The 18,414-nt window shown below is 45.1% G+C and overlaps 1 protein-coding gene across 1 annotated transcript in view; it reads right to left on the bottom strand.

Moving 5' to 3' along the window:
- Window positions 1-18,414, bottom strand: part of LOC133346001 (low-density lipoprotein receptor-related protein 2-like) — an 80,732-nt gene that overhangs the window by 48,979 nt on the left and 13,339 nt on the right. The window contains 21 exon segments of the mRNA XM_061557233.1: window positions 496-876; window positions 1,150-1,266; window positions 2,211-2,330; window positions 3,211-3,453; window positions 4,679-4,960; window positions 5,545-5,682; window positions 5,808-5,938; window positions 6,064-6,198; window positions 6,697-6,889; window positions 7,251-7,454; window positions 7,946-8,086; window positions 9,751-9,953; window positions 10,557-10,763; window positions 11,642-11,865; window positions 13,335-13,504; window positions 14,059-14,187; window positions 14,447-14,563; window positions 14,783-14,926; window positions 15,541-15,657; window positions 15,912-16,025; window positions 17,512-17,622. Of these exon segments, the coding sequence (XP_061413217.1) occupies window positions 496-876; window positions 1,150-1,266; window positions 2,211-2,330; window positions 3,211-3,453; window positions 4,679-4,960; window positions 5,545-5,682; window positions 5,808-5,938; window positions 6,064-6,198; window positions 6,697-6,889; window positions 7,251-7,454; window positions 7,946-8,086; window positions 9,751-9,953; window positions 10,557-10,763; window positions 11,642-11,865; window positions 13,335-13,504; window positions 14,059-14,187; window positions 14,447-14,563; window positions 14,783-14,926; window positions 15,541-15,657; window positions 15,912-16,025; window positions 17,512-17,622 (3,621 nt within the window).

Genomic DNA, 18,414 nt, shown 5'->3' with positions numbered 1-18,414 from the left:
GTTTAATGTTTCATGTATTTGTCTACGTTCCAGCTCAGAAAAAAAAAAACCCATTGCTTTCACTGTCACTGTGATAGATATGTCTCTCATATAGCAGGCAATGTCAGAAAGGGCACCCCTTGTGGTGTGTGGGTTAAAACAAATCAACTGAAGAAACAGTATCTCAGAATAAGTGTTGTGCAGTCAACTTCTGTGGTCTGTTCCGTAACAAATGGGAAAAGACACAAAAAATAAGCATTATTTACTAATTCGTGAATGAATCCTCAAGAGGGTAAAGTTAAAACGTTGACCATCCTCTATTTTGCTTTACTGGGCAGATAACATTGCAATGTATGAATACGACATTAAAATAAAAATCAGTCAATCTGTGCATTCTTTACATTCACACTACCAAAGCACCGTCATAACATGTAAAACCCGCAGAATTTTGAAACGTCCACATTTCTGCAGCGAAGGCGCGAGCCTGAACACGGGCCCTCCGCACTCGGCACTCACTGCAGTGCGGGGACTCATCGCCGCCGTCGGGGCAGTCGAAATCCCCGTCGCAGACCTTGTGCAGATCCACACACACTCGATGGTTGGGGCAAAGCCACTGCGAGGGCGACTGGCACCGGTAGGACGGCGTGGGGCAGTCGCGCTCGTCCGTGCCGTCACGGCAGTCGTTGTCCCCGTCACAGCGCCACGACTCGGGCACGCAGTTGCCGTTGTCGCAGCGCAGGTACCCCGCAGCGCAGGTGCGCGGGGGGCAGCCGGGGTGCTCGTCTGACCCGTCATCACAATCCGGGTGCCCGTCACACTCCCAGCCAGCCGGGATGCACAGCCCATCCGACTGGCACTGGAACTCGTCGTTGTGGCACAGGCCGGGTGCACGTGTGGCTGAGCCCACGATGGTGGCGGGCATGGGTGGAGGAGAGAGTGGTTAGCAGTGGGTCTCAGCTGCATGACAGGCAGCCCTGCATTTCAACCACGCTCATACATCACGTTGATGATGACAACGACGATGTTTTGGCCACGATCACGATCGGGGTTATTACACGGATTTCTTCTTTGTGTCCTTTTGTACTTGTTCGCGCTTTATCTTATTAAACATTTTTGTCAAAATAAAGGTGTAAAGCATGTCAACAAATACAACCAAGGAAAATCACTTACGACAGCCGACTTCATCTGAACGATCCCGACAGTCAAGGGCTCCATCGCAGCGGTAGTAAGTGGAGATGCACTGGTCTCCACTAGAGCACGAGAACTGGTATGATGTGCAATTGAAGACTGTAAAAACATCAAATTATCAGTGAAAGCATCACTCGGGAACTCTCAAACAATGCACGGATACATCTGTAGTGGATCAACAGGTGACATATACAGTAGGTTAATCAGTTTAACACATAGGCTTTCACGACCAATATCATCCATAAGAGGTTTTTTTGGGATTAGATCGCGTAAATATATAAATGTGTGGTTAAGATACACTTAACGAATTTCTAAATCATCTCAACTAGCAAAACCCATCCATCTAGTTCACCATGGAAGTGAAAGCTGACAGAACTCTGCCATTTCTGGATATTCTGCTCGGACGGGGTCCAAATGGAAAAATAACACTCAGCATTTACCGTTAGAAAAAGTATATTGACGCCTATCTGAATGCAGTCACACCATCACCCCGCACAAAAATCTACTCTTATCAAGACGCTTATTCATTGAGCTAAGAAAGTTTCAGATGGTGATAGTCTGAGAAGTAAAATTCAACATGTTAAAGAAGCGCTGCAAATGAACGGTTATAATGATGCACAAATCAACAGGGCACTTGAATGCCAAAACCAACTAAAATAACACGAGCATTGAAACTACTCAAGTAATTAAAACGATCAAAATACCGTACAACAACTAGCTTCATCAGGCTACCGCCTGATGAAGCTAGTTGTAATTACTGGCGAAACGTCGTACTCAGATTATAAATGTTGTGGCTTGGCTCTCTAACACACCGGTGTGCTGTACTAGTGACGAATTGGCCACGTTCTGTTTACGAGACAACCCTTACTAGTTGGCCGTGTCGGGTGGTGGCGGATTTTAACGACACTCTTATATATTTACGCGATCTAACCCAAAAAAAACTATTATAGGTGACATATATCTATGTACTGCAGTCCTAATTCATGCCACATTCATTGTTTTACGTAAGCAGCAACACTGGATATTAAAGAAAAGGTCCTCACCACATCCTCTCTCATCGGCACCATCAACACAGTCCGAGTCCCCATCACACACGTACGCGTTGTCGATGCATCTGTGATCAGGGCACTGGAACTGCATTGGATGACAGGTTCCAGACATATCTGGGAATACAGAGGACGCAGTCAAACTTGGCGGCATTTATCTCAATCAGAGCAGAAATGTGCATAATATTTTGAATGTGCCTACTGGTAAATGTGTTCCGTAATAAAGTTGAAAGAATGCAGTAACATTTAGATATTTCATTAGGTTCCAAATATGGCTCACAGACCAGTTTTTAATATGGCAATAAATGATAATTGCAGCGAAGTTCATCTAAATATGTGTACGTATTAGTTATGAATAAATGCATCACTTAAAACTAATTCTTACACTTATTTAATCATCTCCATACCTGTCAACCCATACGGTTTACCCGTATTCTTGTACAGGAAATTGAGTTTCAGGTCCATGCGGCGTACAGCCGTTGCAATAGGGGCAACAACATTTTGTTGTTTATTTATTTGTGTTTCTACCTTGCGATGGGACTTTGTAGGATGAACGTTGAGATTTAGGGCACGGGGTGACCAATAAGGTCTGAAATGGTCTGTAATAAAGTAGCCATTGATAAGGGGTTGACAGGTATGCATGTCTGTGCATATCAGTTATTTAGAATACATATATATCATAAACGACTTATTATGCGCTGTCAAATTTAGGCTAGTGTACACAAGAGACATGAATTCATGAACCCCAAATCATGGCAATTTATTACAATCACCGGAAAGATGAATCGTTAAACGTCTGATGAGTATGCACATAGAGTGCCAAGTCGCATATCCGACTCACTGGGGACCGAGGTATAGGCGGATAAGTGAACATCTATAGAAATGTGAAAAGGTTAGATTTGTTACAAAAATCTGTAGGAGATAACCTTTACACTGTGCACAAATAATACAAGGGCGAATATCTATTTCCATCGCTGGAACATAGCAAATGCCTCACCACATCCACGCTCGTCCGAACCATCCCCGCAGTCATTGTCGGTGTCGCAGATCCAATAGCGAGGGATGCATCTGTTTCCCGAGGCGCAGGTAAACTGATCGGCCCGGCAGGTGGTGGCGAGACGCGTGGGACAGCTTTGCTCATCGCTGTGATCTCCACAGTCATCCTCGCCATCACAGCGCCAGTCGATCGGGATGCAGCGCCGGTTGGTGCACGTAAACGCGAAAGGGGAGCATGTCACGTCTGAAATGAAAAGAATTGACATTGCACTAAATTGAAACGTACGCACGAAATCCCCCCCCCGCGCTACGCTTAACTCCAATGAAACAAGTGATTTCCCTTCGTGGCAAATGTTCACTTCAGTAAAAAATTGCGTCAAGAAAAAATTGAATTGAGCTCAGACGTGTTGATGGCTTGCACAGCATGTGATTCGAGAGTCATGCCGCCTCACAGCAAGCAGTCCAAACCGCAAACACATGGGAGACATGCACAGCACAACCATGAACACCTGCAGAATGGTATCATCTTATTGTTGCACACTCGAAATGAAGGACGTGGGCAGGTGCTCCAAATCGAGGGCAAACACATTTATTGTGGTAAATCTGTAAAATGCAACAGCACGTGTGCCACACACAGCAATCCTCAACCGAGTCGCCATTAACCACGTGACTGGTGTACAAGTCTGGTTAATAAATAACCCTGCCAGCCACCCACAGGCCCAACTCAGTTATTGCACGCTGGTGTACACACATGCATTGATGTACTGCACAGCACATAAGGACTTTCACAAAACCACACTTTACTCCCTTGCTGCTGCACGAGTAAATAATTAAAAGAGTGGTCCATTCCAAATGTGCCACACTAGTATTCTTTGCCCTTCAAACATTGATGGGACATGTTTGTGTTATTGCAATTGGCTGTGGGTGACATTACTAGAACTGCATTCTATTAGGTGGGGTAAAGCCAGATTTTACCGATGAATGAGATCTGTCATGGGGCAGTTTGCACTAAGGTGGAGTTTGGAACACACATCAGAGAGCTACACAGCACAAGAGTATGTATGACTGCATGTTGAACTTTTTCGCACCGATTGGCGAGCAGTAGCGTAGTGATTAACGTGCTGCACTACGAACCTGGCGACCCGAGATCAATTTCCGCTCAAGGCTGACAACAGGGATGATTGTCTGAACCGATCCTAGGCCTCCCCTAGGTCGACTCAGCCTCAAATGAGTACCTGGTGCGATATGTAAACATCGCCAGGTGTCGTGCTGGCCACCCACGCCCTTCATGCGCTGTTCCGGCCTTCATAAGTGCTCGACAGCACTTTCCCAAAAAAGTATGTTACGCAGTCTTTGACTGTACAATCTTTATGCTTTAATGGCATTTCACAACAAATTCGTGATGGGAGAACGTTAAATACACACACGGGTCCAAGTGGCGGCATGCGTGGCAGCAGAAGTCAACTCACTGCCAGTTCCGCATCCACGCTCGTCGCTGCCGTCGTGGCAGTCGTCGTAGCCGTCGCACAGGAAGAGGCGAGGGACGCAGCGGCCGTTGGCGCAGGCGAAGAATTCGGCGGACGAGCACTGCGGCGTGGGGGGCTCCAAGGGGTTGTCCGCGCACATTCTCCCGTCCTCGGCGAGACGCTTGCCGTATGGACAGCCGCACACGCGCGCGCCGCTCGGGGCCGGGAAGCAGAAGTGGGTGCAGTCGCCGTTGGGATTCGCTGGCCGGTTGCAAGCATTGCTGCCTTTAAAGAGCAGAGTTATTGCGACGTTACGAATGGTAAGTGGCATGGCGGAGTAAATCAGCACAGAGCCCGTGGATATGTACTTCCTTGGATAGGAAGCGGCAAGGGGACACATGTTATCAGAAATCCGAAGAGAAGTGTGGATTTACTTTTGACCTTTATGTTTCTTGATTAGTGTTCTTTTAAATTAAGTAAAGGCTCCTTGAGAATATTGCATTGAGATGTTTGGCCAATTCCATTCGTGAGTGTTTGGCACGTGGGAGAAAACCTGCCTGGAGAAGAAACCCCATATATACGAGAGGGTATCATGTAAAAGTCTACACAGATTCAATAATCCATTGATGTACTGTCATCTCCTCGCCGCTTCGCAGCGCGGGCCTACAATGCCTGGTATTCCCAAGCCATTTCCCATATCAGTACTAATCAGGCTACACTCTTCTTAGCTTTTGAGATACGATGAGATCATGTGCATTCAGAGTTTTTTGTTCGTAGCCAACGTCGTTACGTTATTCTCAATATATTTATTTAAAAACATCTATATTGGCACAATCTGAGCATGTGTCTCGTGACTCTGCAGTGCTTACCTGTCTGTATGTCTGTGTCATAGACTTTCACATTCATCAGATATTGAATGCCTTGGCGGATGATTACTGCCTCCCCACCGTCCATCTTCCGCACACGCACAATTGAATTCAGTCGCCAGTCCGAGAAATAGGCAAATCCTGCACAGTTTCAGTTCGGATGAGGGCATAGGAAGAAGAGGTTATGAGGTGAGAAGTATAAAGAACCCTTGCTACAACAAGTTCATTGTGGCTCAGAATGCCTAGTGACTGGTGAACCACTGTACCTCCGTGAATGGAGATGCTAAATGGATGAGCGAGATGACTAATACGATCCAGCCGCTGTCGGTTCTGTCCATTGAAGTTGCTAAATTCGATGCGGTCAAAAAATGCGTCCACCCAATACAACTTGGGGTTCCTGCAAGAGAAACACATGGCTTACTTAAGGAGTTTGTCAATGAGCTGTTGGCTGTTCAGAGTGGCCATTCACAATTTGAAATCTCTGCAGAGAAAATGATTGCTCATTACTGATATCTGTCTCACCAGGGGCTCTGCCAGTCGATGGCCAGGCCATTGGGCCAGCCTAGGGTGGTGTTGACAATCGGGGTGGCATGAGAACCATCGCACCAGGCTCGCACAATCTTGGCTGGCCGGTTCCAGTCACTGTAGAAAATATACCTGGAAAAAATAGGGCGTTCCACATCACCACAAACATGAAATATTACTTTTATTGTAAAAATCTTTATGAAAAACTAATTTTCACATATCTATGGGACCTTTAACCAGTAGGAGAAATTATGAAAAATAAGAATAGGCTATACCTTCTCTGGCAATAAAACATGAGGTATTAAGGTGTTCAAACACCAAATAGGCATATTGCAAGGCATCAAGTCTGCATTAGTCACACATACTTGTGGCAAAACGTGAAAACAAAGATGCTCTGATAATATATGCATTGTCTTTTAAATCGACTGGCCTTCACTAGAGACGTCCTCCGTTATGGCCTTATCTCACCAGTGTTAAACCAGAGAAACGTCAAAAAGCGTCTAAACCATTATCCCATGTAAACATTTACGTGCGACAATAAATGATGGGCATTGCAAACATATCACTGGAACTATCCGTCTGAAATTCTTCTGTCTCTCTAAACGCGCATGGTGGGCGGGCAGTGCTGACCCCTGCAGTGGGTGCACGACAATGGAGCGCGGGTTCTGCAGGTTCGCGAGGACGTTGCGACGGGATTGGTCGACGAGCCGCATGGCAGTGACCACCCGGCTGTGTGTGTCGGTCCAGTACAGGTTCTTAGAGATCCAGTCGTAGGCCAGGGATTCCACAGACGAGACATCGCGCGACGTCAAGTTCACCCTCCCTGAGCGAGAAGAGTTGACGGACTCATGAGGGGTGTAACACAAACGCCAATGTGTTACCTGGTGTGAATTAGTCTTTTCGTGTTTGTTTGAATAGGTATGCCGATGATCACATCCTTCAAAAGCAATACTCGTTTTAAGGATACACATTTTTTTAAAGTGTATAACAATAGATAGCATTCATGTAAATGTAAAAAAAACTTTTTTAATGATGTCCAAATACTTAGACAATATAGTATGCTCTATTTAGCCACAAATCAGCACAGGATGAGATATAAATGCAAAAGAATATCCTACAGACCGCAGCCAATTGTGGCCACGCGACATAGAAGAGGTCGAGGGAAAGAAACCCATCGTGCTGACCGGTGCCGTCGAGATTTTGCTGGAATATTTTCCCCTGAGATGTGTCGGAGACGATCACTCGCTGTGAGCCGGCATCGAAATCGATCCCGACAAAGGTCACATGGCTGCCCATGACGGGGAGGATGACGTCCTCTTGCTGGGACTGGTTTAGAGGGATGCCCCGCACAGATGTCATCGCGGAAAACAGCAGAAACTTGGTGACAGCTGTAACAGAATGCACAATCACAGTTATTGTCATCATAATGATCAATTTCAATGTTCAATGACCATCATCACCATCAATTAGTCGCCTGCCTTGGTTAAGCCAAGCAGAATCTCTTATATATTGGTTTAGAGACATTTTACTTCATCAAGCATTTTGGGACAAACATGAACACTTACAAATTGCAATAGTTTATACACATCTATTAACAAGTAGTTCAGAGCAGAAGATAAACAAAAAACTTAAATTATAGAATGCAAAATTACACAAACGTAGAAGAGTGTGGAAAGTGAATCTATGGACAATTGCCTTTAATAGAGGCAGTTTTGTTTAATCAACTACAATCCCCCAACAAAAAATATATTCCTCTTCCATGTCTGCCTTGCAGGAAGCACGAAACTTTATCCACTGCAAAAGTGAGGCCTGACCTCACATCTGACACCCAAAGTGTAAATCCCAGACATGGCCACGGGGGGGACGAGCCGTGGCTTACGGAAGCAGTGGAGGCCATCGGGCTGCAGGTCGAAGCCCACGCGGCATTTGCAGCGATAGCCGAGGCCCGCGTTGTCCGTCCGGTGGCTGAGCACGCAGATCTGCTCACAGCCACCGTTATTCGACCCGCACGGATTGCGCACTGCACAGTGCCACGGACACGAGACACACACACACAACGATCCCCACACGCCTCCGTTAGCTCAGAACTGGTTTAACTTTTTTTCTATCAGGGGCCGTCCATAAATGACGTCACGCGATTTTGGACGATTTTTGCCCCCCCCTCTTCGTCACACGGCGTCACAAAAAGTTAGACCCCCCCCCCCTCAAGTATGACGTCACAAAGCTCTGCCCCCCCCAAAAAAAACATAAAACATGCTTTAAATCGCTTTAAACTATTGTCATTGTAGTGTGTATTTAATGTGGCGCTACACTCTGATGTTGTAAGAGAAAACATGTATTTAAAAGTCTAATTAATTAAGTAAAACGTGTTGTCTATATTTATTTAAAGTTGCGCATTTTGATGTGACGTCACATTTCTCAAACCCCCCCCCCCCTCGTCACACATCGTCACAAATGTCTGACCCCCCTCCCCCCTCCCAGGTGCGTGACGTCATTTATGGACGGCCCCTTATGGCCTTTATCAGAACCAAACAAACAGTAACACTTCGATTTAAAGCTTTCGTGACTGCAGGGATTCATCTTCTTGGTTCTTTCGGTAAAGTCACGTGGAATGGAAATAATAAAATAATAAAATAAAACTTAATAAAAAAATTCTCACGACGTTTCGGCCACAACGCAAGCAGCCGTCCTCAGGTGAAGAACAGGACGGCTGCTTGCGTTGTGGCCGAAACGTCGTGAGAATTTTTTTATTAAGTTTTATTTTATTATTTTATTATTTCCATTCCACGTGACTTTACCGACAGAACCAAGAAGATGAAACAGTAACACCATTTAAATTACACATCTTAGTCATTAATTAATTCACTGCTAAACGAAGGTGTCGACATCTGTGGAAGTTTTTGGGGGTTCATTGACCGTATTCCACCGTCGTGGTTTCTGTGGAGCTGCACAGGAAGCGGTGGCCCAGAACCAGTGAAGATATCACTCCCCCCTGCCGTTAGCCGTGGCCGAGAATTGAATTAAGGTCATTGGGTTCACAGCGCAGAACCATAATCCCTTTGCCATGCTCATCTCTTTATATTAAATTTGGATATAGTTTTACTTGTTAATTTTATCCACGGAATTATATAACATGGTCTAACTTACATTTGAATTTAAATGCTATGCTATTTAATAAACATTCACAGCTGAAGTTATTACCTTTTTTAAAGTCACATGTCATTACAGGTAGATATGGATGTGCGCGCCTGTGATCCAGCGCTAGAGGTAAGAGTTAGTGGATTTCACAGATTTGTGAAACTCCAAAACTCGCTGGGATGTGAGATGGCCAGGCAATGGCAGCACGTAAAATGGATTTTTAAATCCATTTGTGTGGAGCTTAGAATGTTATCCCCCTCTCGAAATGCGTGAGATTTCTCCAGGTACTCCGATTTCCTCCGACGTGCCTATAAATAATGGAATTGGCAAAATATCCCGATGCAGTGACCTTTTGAAAAATAAATTTGAGAACTCGGTGGAGGCTTTCCTCTTTAAAGGAATGGTCACATTTTTTTATTATATGCGATTGCCTTCATACAATTCCAATTTTCATTCATGTAGTAGTCAGACATAACTGCATCTGAAGACGCTGCATTTGAGATGAACAGACTTCTTGGCAGAAGCCACCACCATACACATACATACCCTGGGGCTGGCGCAGAGAGTGGTGGACGATGACCCCATAAGGCTGAATATTGGAGCGGTGCACCACTTGGAGGTCACTCCCGTTGAAGACATTGACGCGAGTCACCTCCATGCGCGTCCAGTCCGTGAAGTAGACGTAATGCTCAAATGTGGTGATGTCAAACGGGTGTGGAACATTCGCACCGCCACTCAGGATCGTTTTCCTGTGAGTGAGCGAGAGGGTGACTCGATGATGATGTAACAACACGAATTGAGAGCCACGCTCGTTATCTCACAGGCCTCGCAAATTGAAATTTTCATGGTTAAAAAAATAATGGAAAGGGCAACTTATGAACCAGAAACAATTTATAATTAAAATATAATTAAGAAATGATGATGTAGTTAGAATATAATTAATCACAAATAAAAAAACGACCCAATAAAAAAAAAAACATCTCATTTCATGCGGAAGCAGTGTTCAGTATTACTAGTCGGGTTGCCACCTCTCCTAGGTTTCCAAAAATCGTCCTCTCTTGGGGATAACTACTTGGGAAATCCACAAGTCTTCCAGGTACAATGCAGTGCAACTTTTTTTATCATTTGTGTGATAATTATAATGCACCACGCATGACAACGTATTTACAATTACGGTAGTTTTTCTCTGTTGCAGTAACGAGACCCCCCACCCCTCCCATTATATTCCCTGATTTGTATATCAAACCTCAGAAGTGGCAACCCTAATTACCAGTCAGCCCAAAGAACCGAGCACCAGTTCGGCTCAACACCTCTGTGGCTTAAAAACACGCTCAACAGGAGAGGCGTCGCACCTGTTCAGGCCGTCGTAGGTGACACTCTCGATGTAGTCGAAGCGGTTGTCCACCCAGAAGACGCGCTGCAGCACGAAGTCGAGCGTGATGCCGGCGGGCCAGCCCAGCTTGGTGCGCACAAGGGCCAAGCGGTTGGTGCCGTCCATGTACGCTCGCTCCAACCGAGGGTTGCCCGACACGTCGTCCCAGTCTGAGAAAAACATGTACCTGTACACACAGGTGTGTGTATGTATGTGTATGCAGAATGGGGAGAGGTGGTGTAGCGGTTAGCGCGCCGCACTACGAACCTGGCCACCCGAGTTCGATTCCCGCTCACGCGGTTAACACCAGTAACGATTATCTGAATTGGTTCTGGGCCTCCCCTAGGTCGCCTCAGCCAAAAAATTAGTACCTGGTGTGGTATGTAAACATCGCCACTAGGGAGATAATCGTGGTACTGGCCAACCACCCCCTCGTGTGCCATGTCGGCCTATATAGGTGCTTGCTAACAGCATTTGCTCCAACAGTTTGTTAAGGCTATATGGGGGATCTTTGTATTTGCAGAGTGAGGAGTGGTAACCCGATGGTTATAATGCACTTCTCTATGATCCGAGCCACCTGGGTTCGATGCCCAGCTACGGATATCACCAGTGACAAGCAGAATCTCAACCTGTTTTTGGTTGACGCAGCCTCAAATGAGGAGCACGGCGCAATGCATAAACATTGCCGCTGGGAAGACAAAGGTGGACAGGTGTGGTGTTCGCCAAAGCAAAAGGTATACTGGATGTGGTGCTATAAGGTGCAGAAATATTTTGTAGCTTGCAGACCTGGCTAGACCCTACGGAAATTGAGTTCTTTATACAAGAGATATTCATCTTTATGAACTTAGATTTAATCTCAGCCAATCCTTGTTCAATTCTTGGCCATGCATATTAATGGTTAATGTATATTAGCACCTCCCATTGAAAGTTATTTCATTGGTCCTTCATATTCAGATAAGGTGGTGATCATCGAGTTTATTTTGCATAGCTCATGTGGACATTCATGCTGAGCGATGACAACACAAGGGGAGAGCATCATCATCGTCATCCGGCGAGGTATCTCACCCGACGGTCGGGTCGAGAGCGATGCCACGGGGTCTCCCCAGATTCTCAGCGATGAGCGTTAGTCGGTTCGCTCCGTTCAGGTCAGTCACGTCGATACGGTCCACCGAGCTCTCCACAATGTACAGCTTGTTGCTAATCCAGTCCACGGCCAAGTTCTCGGGCATGTCCAGGGCCACTGACAGCACCGTCTCCACTGCCAATGTGTCCATGTTTACCGAAAGTACCTGTTGCATAGCATAGACGTGACTTTAAAAGAGGAGGGGGGGGGGGGACTTTGCTGTACAGGATGTACACGTGTCAAGGAGGGTATCCCCACACCCGCGTGGGCCATCGGGATTATTTGACCACACTTCACCACGCTGCACAGCGCTGGTTTGGTGAAGGCACACAGACCGCACAGACCGTGGGAGCGTGGCAGTGCAGCAAACAGGAGCTTTTTATGCACTGCTCTTCGTTTATTAAAAGGTAGGCCACTGTCTATGGCACCTGCTGTTGCATGATGATTGCCCCTCTAAGCACGAGCTGGGCTCTATTCTGCGTAGTTTCCGAGATCTGATTAAATGCTGTGTTTTGGTCATATGTGCTGCACAGTTTATCATGATAAATTTTATCATAATTTAGCTAAAGGAGACAGCAAACAAAATATCAAAAGGTTACTGGAATCTGTGGCAATTGTGGCTCAGGCGCACACTTTCGGGAACATCTATGAAGGTCTTGGTGTGAAACACACACTTGGCAGTAGATGTCATGATTCGATCGAATAATCTATCACTTTTTTGAAATTGTGATGAACGTAGCAGCCACTGGTGGCTGCAGAGGTCAAGTGAACCCATCACATATAACACATTAAACAAATTATATTCTTAAGTACAATATACAATTCTACGTATTTATCATGCGCTGAATGTACGTATATATGTTGAACTTCTTTCACACAGTATGTAACAAACCGGGCGAATCGGAGGTAAATAATCAATACGAATATATGAATTAAATAGAATACCCTGCTCTTAATCAACAGTTAACCCACACACTGAACTCATCATCATAGCTATTTGCTTGAAATTGCAGCCAAGACCTTGTGTTATCACATGACCCAAATACATCCTCAGGTGTTTTATTCGGGGCACTGCATTGAACAGTGTTCAAATGTTTTCCCTGGCTCTTCCACATTTACATTGTGATCATTCCTGAGCCTCCACTTATTCACATTGCCACCAGCCTTTGCCTCCTCGGCTCTCACTAATCTCTTCGAGTACATCAGTGTTTTAATTTGAAGGCTTGAAGGCAGTACCTGGTGAGAGTCGTTCATAAAGGAACCAGGTTCCTCAAGGCAAATCGGCATTTCCTGCCATTGTGGTGTATGGCTTCTGAATTAGCTTCCAAGAGCTCCCAACGCTCGGAGCGAATCGTAGGACATCATGCCGAATAACCCATGGTACTTAAAAAAGGTCACCCAATCTTGAAGTGGCCAGGTGGCTCGGAGGTCAGAGCTTTGCTGAGATTCTAGATTTCAATCGGGTTCTGAATCTGTGGTGAGTTGATGTTCTCACTCCAGTTACCAATGAGTCCGCAGAAAGAAAACTATCGCCTTCAATTTAGTTTTGCGCTTAAAAAAACATAGTACATCACATCATACAACTATTGTTACGCTACACCTTTCACAGTATTATTTTGGATGCGCTGAACGAACCTTGTTTTGCATGGTGTCAGTCCAGAAGACGCGGCGGAGGATGTAGTGGTAGTCAACACCGACGGCCACTCCGCGGTTCTGCGAAGGCACCAGCACACGGACGGTGCGGCCCTGCAGGTCGCTCATCATGAGGTCCTTTCCGTTGGAGAAGAGGAGCGACGCAACGCCACCTTCGTCAACACAAGAGCAACGGCGTGAGTGGTGCTGCTCCCCAGGCCTTTACAACATTTGAACACTGTGACGTGACACCCAAAGGACAATCAGGATAATATTTGTGGGAAATTAGAAAAATGTGTTAAAAACTACATGTACACACCAAAAACAACATAATATGTACACACTTTTTATTGTTTTAAAAGTAAAATTACAAGTATGTAACCACATATCAAGTAATTGATTACAAGTGAGTATTATGCTCATGATACATACATCAAATCATATGGTGTGAGAATCAATTACAGTACAAATTATTTTAAAAATTATAGATTAAAATTATCTAACCAATGTCACATTCAGGTGAACTGAGCAAACAAATGATAGAGGCAAGAAAATAGATGAAACAATAAAAACCAGACAATAAAACTAAGACAAAAAATGTAATTCTTGAATCGCATAATGACCTCGAATCGTCACAACTTCATCAATCTCTAATGGGATGGGGTGAACTGCAACATGTCGACTAAGTTACAGCGCAGCGGGTTTGTTTCACAGGAAACAGACTCACTGGCCACGTCAGCACGGCAGTGCTTGTTGTATTCCAGCGAGTAACCAGGGCTGCATTGGCACGTGTGTCCTGCCGGGCGGTTCTCGCAGAACTGGTCGCACACTCCCCACATCTTGCAGTCGTCAAAATCTACAGGGGTCATGCAAAGAATTGACAACAAAGAGGACTCCAATCACAAACTCTGAGCAGTAAAAAAAAACAGCCAAGTAGTTTACATCCAGAGGTACATTTCTCATTTAATTATTTCTGAGCCCCCCCCCCCCCGCCCAACATCTTTGCAACCCGCACCGCTCACCTCCCTTTAGCCGCTCCCATCCTCGACGGCCAACCCAGCTAAAACGATGGCCCGGGTATAGCACGGAAAAATGTTGTCCTCTTGTGTGCTCACCCATGCAGGTGATGCTGTTGTTTGAGACGACGAAGCTGGGCGGGCAGTAGCAGGCGCCCCCCGCGGGCGAAGCGTGGCAGCGATATTCACAACTCAGGGCTCCACAATTCTCGATAGCTGCAATGTGTAAAGGTCAGAAAGTTATTATCATAACATTCTGCAGTACTGTAAGGCATGTCAAATGAGGTACGAAACAAAGTATTTCGTTTTTTTCCACTCCCAAATGTGAGAGAGGTTTCACAACAACCAATGTTTGCCCTTTTTGTTAACAGAAAACAGTGACATTGACACTTCTACTTCTTCTTCTGAAAGGTTTGAATGCGAGGGACTACTCACAGCAGGCGAGTCCAGCAGTGGAGTTGCTCTCGTCTGTGCCGTGCGGGCAGTCGCGTCTCCCATCACAGACCTTCCTGAAGGGGATGCACGCCTTGCTGCCAGGACATGGCCACTCCTCCGGGTAGCATTCTCTCTCGTCGCTCGCTGCACCCACAGTGAACAACCGATTGTAGCAAGTGTTTTCGTTTTTTTCATGCACGTAAAAAATTACGAGGTTTTAGCCTCATTTGATATTTAATGCAATGTGCTGGAAGTGATGTACGGTGCACATGCATAAAATCTGAGAATAGGTTGTCCTTTTTTTCTGGCAACAGTTGTTGTTAAGATGTTAAAACACCAAACTGAAACCTTTTACAAGGAATCATGTCTGCATTAACCACAATACTTGTGGTCAGAATGCAAACAAAAAAGTACTCTGATAATATATGCATTGTCTTTGAAACTGATTGGTCCACACCAGAGACAGCTTTCTTTTGAGCCTAGTCTCAAAACAGTGTTAGACCAGAGGACGCCAAAAGGCGTAGTAAATTAACGTTTTGATTCATACAACACTTCTTACAAATCCGACTCCAACTACGTCACTATTTCCCACCTCTACTCTGAATAGAGCCAAAGCCCAAAATGTTAGCTTTACTTTTCACTCATCAGACAGTGTTCATGGAAATGGTGATGCAATTTAAGCATGTGTACAAATGATGGTAGTTTGTATTACTGTTGAATCACACATTCATGTGGAAAGTTTGACATTGGTGGCTCACCACATCCTCTTTCATCACTCCCATCAAAGCAGTCCTCGTCTCCATCACACACCCAGCTCTGCAGAATGCAGCGGCCGCTGGCGCAGGTGAACTGGTTACCCTGGCATGTCCCGTAAACTGCCACCAGAGAAAAGCCAAACGTCACCTTTAGATTTGGGTTGTATCAGCAAACTCTCCTCATGTGTGTTAAGTGTGCGGTGTGTCATTCAATTGTATGCTTTCAAGTACATTTAATTCACTATTTTCATTTTGGAAGTACAGTATATACTCTTTTTTAATGCAATTGACCTGCACAGTAAACAAAAAATCAACAATGTTCCAGGCTATATATAATTCAACGTGGTTAGAAGTGTTGATTGGTAATAGCTCACCACAGCCATTTTCATCACTTCCATCCGTGCAGTCATCAATGTGGTCACAGCGATAGGACTGGGGGACGCATCTTTCATTCGCACACTGGAATTCACCCGCTGGGCATCTTGCCGCTAGAAAAGTGAAAGGCAATTTAACGCTCTGTGGACCAAGTTATTCCAATAAAAATTATATTCATATGTTGCCTAACATTAGCATGTTTACATCACAAGCTACCAATCACTACTGTTCTGGCAGAGTACACTTACATAGCTAATAGTTGGGTATGGTGGCACATGCCTGCAAATCTAACAATGTGGAGTGATCGTTACTGGACCATGGAGATTTGTGATACTTCTGAATCCACAAGCCTGTAAGGTTGTTAAAGGTTGGCAGTACGGCAAGTGGGTTTGTGGACAAATATATGTTGACCATTGAGTGTTATTCTCTCTTATGCATGCATATTATTGAGGTAAGCTGGTTTCCTCCCACGCACACACACTCAATAAAGTAACTGGTCAAACAATTAAATCCATCTCCCCCAGTCTGCCTTAGGATTTAGTGAAATGTTCCTGGGTAAACACACTGACACCCCTGGTCCGTATCTGCCCCCCCCCTACCCCTCCCCCTGGAGACGCTAATGATCCAAACAGTGGCGACCAAATCCTGCAAGCTGCAACTCTGCGAATCTCGGTCTCAAACGCACATGCTAAACAAACGTCACTACTTGGATGTTTAGGCTGTAAATGATTAAGCAATGTGAAGGGATCAATACAATCAATATATTACAGAACGTTGTAATTATAGATAGGTGAAGTTCATAACCAAGTAAGATCCCATTGAGTCTCTTTGTATAGGGAGACCTGGGATTGGGTTAATCAAAAATGCAAATAACAGCGTATTAACAAGAAAACATGCAGAAAACACCACTTGAAAACATGCAGCATAAGTAATATAAAATCCTAGATCTACAAATTATATTACATAATATGAAACAAAACATGATATGGGTCCCTACAAATTTTTTTACGAATAAAACATCTTCATAAATGCCAAATAGTGATAAATAGCATTATGAAATCTGAATGAGGTGAAAGGAACGCTAAATGTAGAACTCAGGTCAATTGGTGATCTACCACTCGCTGATTCACTTCAGTTAATCGCTCACCAGCGGCGAGCCACCTCCGTATTACTCGTCCATTGCTCCTGCCATGGTTACAATTCACAGGGACTCCGTGAAATAATTCTTACACCCAAAACAGCCAGTCCGGTCTACCGGATTGACGATTTTGTCTCATCCATGCGATGTTCAAGCACCACACTGCAGGTGAAAACACTTCTGAGCTTCTCGACTTTGCAACCCCACCTCAATCTCTTTCCATAAGTCCTTACAACCTTGCCCATTTCAAGAAACACCTTAACTCGCATCTATTACATCTTAAATAAGGGCTGATTGTTGCTGGCCGCTGGGCATTGTGTGACCTTTGAGCCCCCGTGGTCAGCAAACCGCGATTTCATTCAATACCTTCCTCGCATGCGTGTAGAGGCAGAGGTGCGCGTGTGATTGAATTGGTTTGAGCTCATACAGCGGGTGAAGGGGAGAGTTCGTGCCACACTTACTGCAGTTGGCTTCGTCAGACAAGTCCCGGCAGTTGACCACCCCGTCGCACCGCTGCGCTGTGTTGAAGCAGGCTCCGTTGGCGCAGGTCATCTCTCCGCATGTCGGGTACTCTGCACGCCGGCGTCACGTATTCAGCAGACGGCGGTGCATAATTGTGTCCTGCAATGTGTAAACTGTAGCATCGCGAACCCGCTGCGCTCAACCTTCCGTGACCTGCTTTATGGCCGTGTGTGCATGTGGCCGCAGGCAGTTGTTGGAAAAGTGCACAGCTTCTGCATGTTGAGTTGAGCAAGAACATATACCAATGTGTAGTACAAACAGTCCTGGGACTCTCCTAGATCGAATCAGTTTCAAATGAGTACTTTGTGCGGTGAGTAAATATCGCCACTGGGAAGACAAAGGCGGCCGGGCATGGTGCTGGCCACCCACCACCTCGTGTGCCGTGCCGGCCTTAGTAATGGCCTGAAAAAGTATGTTCAGGCTATACAGGGAGATCTTTGTCTTTTGTACAACCATCAAATAATGGTTTATTTGTTTTAGGGTTGTGAAAAAGGATCATGATCATTAACACCAATAATTATTAACAATGCAGATCGCCATAAGATTGTTCATGATTGATTAACAATACATTAGTGACCTTTTGCAAGTGTGGAGTTTTAGCATTATCTGTGATGATGTCGAATACGTACGATTATTGTTGCAGGTTATGCTTACTGCACTGTTAAGGATCGATGACACATGCGTTTATATCGACGTGCATAATACGTACATCTCATGTGTAAAGCAAAATATGCATTTTATTTTACTGGATGTATATGTTCCAAAATATACTAAGCATGATTTTAGCAAATATAAACAATGTCCAAAAGGTATGCTGTAGCAAGCACTAACAGGCTAAAAGT

The sequence above is a fragment of the Lethenteron reissneri genome, chromosome 23, assembly GCF_015708825.2.
Source record: "Lethenteron reissneri isolate LAM-NWPU_2019-01 chromosome 23, ASM1570882v1, whole genome shotgun sequence".
Lineage (NCBI taxonomy): Eukaryota > Metazoa > Chordata > Hyperoartia > Petromyzontiformes > Petromyzontidae > Lethenteron > Lethenteron reissneri.
This window is presented reverse-complemented; position numbering and strand designations above follow the sequence as displayed.